Source organism: Apis dorsata, unplaced genomic scaffold, assembly GCF_000469605.1.
Source record: "Apis dorsata unplaced genomic scaffold, Apis dorsata 1.3 scaffold_172, whole genome shotgun sequence".
Taxonomy (NCBI): domain Eukaryota; kingdom Metazoa; phylum Arthropoda; class Insecta; order Hymenoptera; family Apidae; genus Apis; species Apis dorsata.
Window position 1 is genome coordinate 546,874 of NW_006263460.1, and position 7,648 is coordinate 554,521.

Genomic DNA, 7,648 nt, shown 5'->3' on the forward strand with positions numbered 1-7,648 from the left:
TTGGGTTCGTTTGTTGCATTCGTATGTTGGAACGATTTATTTACTATATTTTGTATTTATATCATCTATATTTTATATTATCTATAATTTTATATAATCTTATGTTACAATATCGGTAATATCAAAAAATCTTACAAATGAAATCTTCTTTTTCAATTGTATTTTTTAAAAATTTTTCATGTTTTTCATTTTTTAAAGAAAAGAATAAATACAGATAACTTGTTTAAAATTTAAAATATTATATTGCTATTGTTAATTGATTGCAATAGCAATTGCTAATTACTATTGATCATTGTTATTATTTAAATCAAATATTTTTCTTTTATAGAAACATTAAGAAAATATCCACCTGGACCACTTATATTAAGGAAATCAATAACTAATTATACTTTTAATAATACAAAAGTTTCTATACCAGAAAAGAGTTTTGTATGGATACCATTATATGCAATTCATCATGATCCTAAGATTTATCCAAATCCTGATGCTTTTATTCCTGAAAGATTTAATGATGATGTCATTGCAACACGACATCCAATGCACTATTTACCTTTTGGTGATGGACCCAGAAATTGTATTGGTATATTTATCTATAATTTTTTTTTATATCTTAAAAATTCAAATTTAAAGAAAGATATTGTGATAAAAATTTCAATTTTATCATATTCAATAATATTTTTAACATATATTTCAGGAGCACGATTTGCAGTTTACCAATCCAAAATTGGTTTGATAACAATACTTTGGAATTATAAAGTTGAAGTTTGCAATAAAACTATGATTCCATATGAAATTAATCCAGCTGCTTTCTTATTAACACCAAAAGGAGGAATATATTTAAAATTTACAAAAATAAAAAATGAAGAGATTTTAAACTGATGAGATTTTGAAAAGTTTAAATTGGTTCCGATAATTCAATGAAAAACATTTCAAAAAAATTTATATTTTTTATTGAATTATCAGAATCAACTATATTGATAAGAGCTATATTTTGTTTATGTATTCATGATATAAAATATTTTATTATAATATTAATTTTTAATTGAAAAAATTTAGATAGCATAATATGAAATGATTAATTATAAATGTATAAATTGGATTTTCTTGTTTTATTATTTTTATTATTATTATATTATATATTTAATTATATATACAAATCTTGTTATAAATAACAAAAAAAAATCTTGTATAAATAACAAATGCTAAATAATATATATATGTACATATAAAAAATACAAGAAAAAAAAAGAATAATTATTCAATAATGTTTCTTTAAATATGATTTTTCTATATAATGATTTTTATAACTCATATTTTAAAAATTGAATTAAACAAATTATATAACTTATATATACATTATATTATATACATTAACTTTATACAAGTAAAATTAATTTTAATAGTTATTTACTTTTGAAATTAATTAATTTTTTCTCTATTAAACTTCATTTTTTACATTTGAACATAAAATTTATTTGAATTAAATGATCTATAGATTATAAGAGTATATAATAAATAAAATATATAATATATGTGACAAAGAATATTGTGAACGATATTGACTAAATTTCATCGATCATTTTCTCATCTTTTCATTTATTTTTATCTTTAATATAATAATTGCTCTATTTAATTTAATAATTATTTTACAATAAAATAAAGTCATTATGTTTTTATTCAATATAACAGGAAAATATAAAATATATATATACAAATACATAAAATAAATAAATAAAAAATTAAAAACTTTTATTACATCGATATAATGAGAATTATTCAAATTTAAAAATTAAATTTTAATTTCTAATTATTAAACTATAATAATTGTATCGTTAAAAAAATTATCTATCTATTTTATTTTCTACTTTATTTTTCTAGTTTATCATTTAAAATTAAAATTTTCAATTAAAACTATAATAAAATTTCACTATTTAAGATTATTAAATATTTTTACATTTTAAATATTTTTAAACTTTATTTTATTTAATGAAAAAAATCATCTTACAATTTTATTCATAAAAATATGCTATAATAAATATATATATATATTGTAATTTCAATATAAATTTTATGAAGTTACAATAATGTGCAACTTTCACTGAATAAATAAATATGATGAAAGTATGTTACCAATATCATGTCAGCAATATTATGTTGTAATAAACTCGTGCAGTTAACTTCCTTATTGTAGGAAAGAGGGATAGGATAATTAAATGACCATGAGGTTAAGTTTTATGAATCTGTACCGTTCATTTCTGTGTCGGAAGAAGGTGCAAGGTGATTAATACATCACCGTGGGAACGTTAATTTGAAAAAACCTATAAAGGATGGAGAACATCAACTGACGCGTCACTTGATTGTAGGTAATATACACCTACATCTTCTATTTTTTCATTATATAAATTCATTAAAAAAAATCATTACGTAACCAACACTAAAAATAAAATAATATGGAATACGAAATGAAAGACACTGACAATGTTTTACATAGATCAAAACGAAACAATATTATTTTAAACAAAGAACTAGAATACTGGATGACTCAACTGCCGGAAGCTTTGAAAAATCTTCCCATAATATATTTGGCAATACCCGGTAAGTTTCAAAATATTTTCTTATTTTATGAAAATTATATTTTAAATTAAATTCTATGATCTAAAATCTATATTCATTTGAATTAAAAAAATTTTTTTAGTTTTATTAAATCAGAATTAATTAAAATTGATTATATATTAATAAATTAAAATATATTAATAAATTAAAATAATTTTAAAATTACATTGTATGATTAAATTGACCTCAAAGTAATAAATTTAGTTATCAATGTTAACGTGAATTGATAATTCTTAATAGGTTCTCATGATACGATGACTTATACCATAAAGCGACATAATGATGTGGGACCCGATGAACCAAAATATATCAGAGCTTTTGGTCGCTATTGTTCATTCGTCTCAAAACCCATTATTTTTAATTGGTCTATTACACAACATGAAAATATTAAGGATCAGCTCAATGGTGGAATACGATATCTGGATTTACGTGTTGCAACCAAGCCAACAGATGCAAATATTTATTTTGTTCATGGTTTATATGGATCGAAAATATATCAACCATTACAAGAAATAGCAGAATGGCTATCTTTCCATAATAATGAAATTGTAATCTTAGATTTTCAGCATTTCTATTCGTTCTCAGAAATGGATCATTCTCATCTTGTTGAAACAATTTTTCGAATATTTCAGACGAAATTGTGTCCCGTAGCTTCTATGTTTGATCATATAACATTAAATTGGCTTAATTTAGAAAAATATCAAGTAATCGTTATTTATAGAAATGTATTTGCACAAAATTATTCAAATTTATGGCCAAGTTGTTTGTGGCGCACTCCATGGCCTAATACTGTTCGGGTTAACGAACTTATAGATTTTTTAGATATAAAATTAAAAGCGCGGCCATTGGAAATCGGTTTTATATCACAATGTCTTTTAACTCCTGATATTTCATATATATTGAAACATTTATGTGGAACATTACAGAGAGATTTAATACCATTATGTCAAAAAGCAATTCTTCTTTGGATAAATCACAAACGACCTGGTCGTGGTGGTTTAAATATCATTATAGCTGATTTTATATCTGATAACAATTTTTTATTTTGTAAGACAGTTATTGATAGCAATAAGAAAATTTTTGACTTACAATAATTTATGAAATATTTTGTACTTGAATACTTATATACAAGATAAATATGAAATTTACAATTTCAATGCAAACTGGTTGTGATAAATTATTTTAAAGATTATCTTTTATCATATATTTTTAACGAAAAATTTATTTTATGTTTAAAGAAATATTTATTTGTATATATAATAAATACTATAATAAATTTATGCTCACATTATTTCCTTAAAAATCTAAATGTTTTTATTTTTCTGTAATTTTTGTTCAATAACAATATTCTTTCTTATAATATGAATTGCTGCAATGTTGTACATTATTTTTTTAAAATTTTGAATTGTACAAATATAATATTAAAAAATTAATTGAAAAAATATTTTCAAAATAATATTTATATATATTTAAGCAATTTAAAATTAATTTAAAATTTAAAATGAGTTTACATTTTTCTATATTCATTAAACACACAATTTATTTAAATAATAATTATTAATATATAACTTATTTAAATATTGCATTCAATTGATATTATATATGATATATGAATCAATATATAAATAAATATAAATTTTATATGAATTTATTTTATTCTTTTATATTCTTAATTTTTTTTTTGTTCTATTAATTTATATTCTTCTATTCTCATTTGTTCCATTTGATTTTAATTATTTTGCATGTTTCATACAATTAGGCAGAGTTTAAAAGATCTTTAAAATTATTAGAAGACTAAAATAAGATTTTTTTTTATTTCTAATAATTTTAAAGATAGTTTAAAGAAATATATAATTTCATCTTGTACATGGAAAATATATTGCCCTGCATATTATAATAATGGAATTTAATTTAATGAAAAGTATATATCTTAAATATATGATTATTTATATATATCTTGATATACGATTTATAATTAAAATAATATATATATAACAGAATTGTTTTATATGTTATGGGTTATCATGTATATATTTAGTTAAGAAGTCATGACATAAAAAGATGAATTTAAAAAAAAATTATGTAATAAATAATATTAAAATTGTAAATTAATATATTAATAATATATTGTTCTATTTTTATCAAATCAAAAGAAATTTTTCTAAGATTTTATGTCCAGTTTATAACTTATTTAAGTTACAATAATTATGACATAAAATAAATACATAACAGTAATGATATACTTTCAATATGAAAACAAAATGAAGATATATATTACATTACATATCACAAATTAAGAACAAAAAAATATATAAGTAATTATCAATTTTAAGTATGCAATCTACCTATAATTTTTATAATAATTAAAAATCATTTATTGAAAATTTTATAGTGCAAAAATGTGTAAAGATGAATGAAATAATATAATTTCACTATATGAGTTAAACTAAATAGGCAGTTCAATTGAGCAACTTATAGCTCTTCAGAAATTTCAACAAATTCTCTATAATTAATTTTATTTGGTCATAATGCTTTAACCTTAAGTTGTTTCATTCTGGGTGCTCGTTTTTTAGCAAGTCTTCGTTGTTCTTTTTCTTCCCATTTTCTTTGTTTATCAGGATCTTCTTCTTGTAGTATACGTTCTTTTTCAGCTCTACGACGTTCTTCTCTACGCTGTGCTGCTGCTTCAGCTCTAGCTGCATGAGTTATTTTTAAGAATGCTTCTTCTACTCTTAATCTATTTTTATCTGCTTTACTTTTACCCTAAATAAAATGAAAATTCAATATAAGATAATATCATATATTAAGATAATATAATTTAAAAAAAAATAAAATATGAACAAACCTCTTTAGATAATTTAAAACGACGTAATTTATCTAATAAGTAAAATGTTAATTGTAAAAGAAGTTTTAGTTTTTCTTGACCTTCTGCATTAGTAGTCCGTCCTTTAATAGTTATATTTAGTCCAACAAGTAAAACTCTTTTTACTTCAGGCATTGTTAATTGAGTTGTATCTCTTAAATAAAAATAAAAGTGAAGTATATTAAATTATAAAAATAAAAAAAGATATTCTTTAAATAAAATGCATTTGTTACCACTTACTCTTGTTGTTTAGGACCACTAAATTGATCACTAATATGTATATAATCTATATATGGTGCAAACTTTGAAAATGCTTGTAGAACTCTTGTATCTAAAATAGCTGATGCTGCTTCAGCAATTTCAGACATTACATAGAAACCTGATGGAAGACCAAATTTTTCTCCTGGTCTCTTTTCTGGACAATAAACGCTAATATCAGCCATATCACGTACTAAATGCATAGCAGTTTTTTTTGTAGCAATTGCTAATACAAAATTATCTGTTTCTTCTTTTGCTAATTCTACACGTATATGGGCTTGATCATTTTGAGGCCGTACAAGCTGTGCTAATACTGCAACTAAATCTTGTCTTTTAATTAATTTCAATTCAATTAACATGGAATCACATCCAATTCTTCCTGAGCAATATAAACTATAATGAGATTGACTTTCTTTTACCAAACCATTTTCAGATGTATCTTCATTTGATTTTCCTGTATCACCAACAAGAGAAAAATTGTCTAGCAAAAGCTGTTTATGCTCTATGAGCCATAGTTCTGCTATGTGGGCATTTTTGGAACGCCCTGCTATATAATTAATGAAATATACTAATAATCCAATGATTGTTAATATTTCTAAGTAAAAACTATCCCATCTTGCACGTAAATGAAGTGGTATTTTTGTAATTGTTAAAGTAGATGGTTCATCACTTTTTGGTCCAGCATTTCCTCCAGCTGCATCTAATCCTTCAAATTCTTCTTCATCTTGAAAATGATCAAATTCACTATCACCATCAACAATTAAAACATCATCTTCTTCAAAATCTTGGTTATTATTTGATTCTTGAAGATGTTCTGTATTACGGTCATTAATTGTTTGACTTGTTTTTTCTTCTTCAAAATCTTCAAACTCAGCAAATTCATTATCTTCAGGAAGTTCCTCATGAAAATGTGCTGTGACCCATATATTGGTTGCAACTAAAACGATATGAAGTATAACTAACCACAATTTCATTTTGTCTGAAACAAAAACAGTAATATAAATTATTGTTATTTTAAAATGATAAATTTTATAAAATGTATATATATATATATATATATATATATATATATATATATATATATATATATATATATATATATATATATATATATATATATATATATATATATATATATATATATATATATATATATATATATATATATATATATATATATATATATATATATATATATATATATATATATATATATATATATATATATATATATATATATATATATATATATATATATATATATATATATATATATATATATATATATATATATATATATATATATATATATATATATATATATATATATATATATATATATATATATATATATATATATATAAGTATATAAGTTATATATATATATAAGTATAAATATATATATCTATAGGATAAATATATATATATATATATATATATATATAACTTAATGAAACATAATCTTATTTATTTTGTTCGAAAAATAGTAATTGTAAGTAATATACATTAGTAAATAATATAGTATTTTATATTAACTGTAAATAATTTAAATTAATTATGTGTGAATTAATTTTAAATGAATTGTATGAAATTGTATAATTTCCAGAAATATATATAATTTTACAGTAAAATATCATATATTTGATAAAACTTTTATTATAGTAATTTTATGTACAAAATTTTTATTTATCGATTTAATGTATTAAACTAACTTCACTATTAATTTATATAAAATAGTTCCAGTTTTTCAACATTGATTTCACTTATTAATTAAATATAGCAATGTTTGTATGAAATAACACTATCACAACACCCTTTCGAAGAAGTGACTTGCATTGCATGCCACGAAACTCTATTCAAGAAATATATATATATATGTCATTTCCTTAATCAAATATTCGTTGTAACAGAAAA

General features: G+C 20.9%; 3 protein-coding genes across 7 annotated transcripts in view; 2 read left to right on the forward strand and 1 right to left on the reverse strand.

The window, feature by feature from the left end:
- The window catches only part of LOC102671064 (cytochrome P450 6A1-like), a 4,600-nt gene extending 3,501 nt beyond the window's left edge, over window positions 1–1,099 (forward strand). For both annotated transcript variants that reach the window (XM_006614215.1, XM_006614216.1), the window contains 2 exons: window positions 329–580; window positions 695–1,099. In XM_006614215.1, the coding sequence (XP_006614278.1) occupies window positions 329–580; window positions 695–879 (437 nt within the window). In that variant the 3' untranslated portion in view covers window positions 880–1,099. The remainder of the gene's footprint in view (window positions 1–328; window positions 581–694) is intronic.
- A 1,011-nt stretch (window positions 1,100–2,110) lies between these two features.
- LOC102671307 (PI-PLC X domain-containing protein 3) lies at window positions 2,111–3,708 on the forward strand. Its single transcript, XM_006614217.1, has 2 exons — window positions 2,111–2,595; window positions 2,854–3,708. Exons 1-2 carry the CDS (start codon window positions 2,451–2,453, stop codon window positions 3,705–3,707), a joined length of 999 nt encoding a protein of 332 aa, XP_006614280.1. The 5' UTR covers window positions 2,111–2,450; the 3' UTR covers window position 3,708.
- Window positions 3,709–4,972: 1,264 nt separating this feature from the next.
- Window positions 4,973–7,648, reverse strand: part of LOC102671440 (coiled-coil domain-containing protein 47-like) — a 14,458-nt gene continuing 11,782 nt past the window's right edge. For 3 of the 4 annotated variants that reach the window (XM_031509763.1, XM_031509765.1, XM_031509764.1), the window contains exons 2-4: window positions 5,717–6,713; window positions 5,459–5,630; window positions 4,973–5,376 (exon numbers count right to left, since the gene is read on the reverse strand). In XM_031509763.1, coding sequence (XP_031365623.1) covers window positions 5,137–5,376; window positions 5,459–5,630; window positions 5,717–6,708 — 1,404 coding nt within the window. In that variant the 5' untranslated portion in view covers window positions 6,709–6,713 and the 3' untranslated portion in view covers window positions 4,973–5,136. Of the gene's footprint in view, window positions 5,377–5,458; window positions 5,631–5,716; window positions 6,714–7,446; window positions 7,643–7,648 lie in introns of those variants that run through there. The other variant, XM_006614220.2, reaches the window with a different exon arrangement.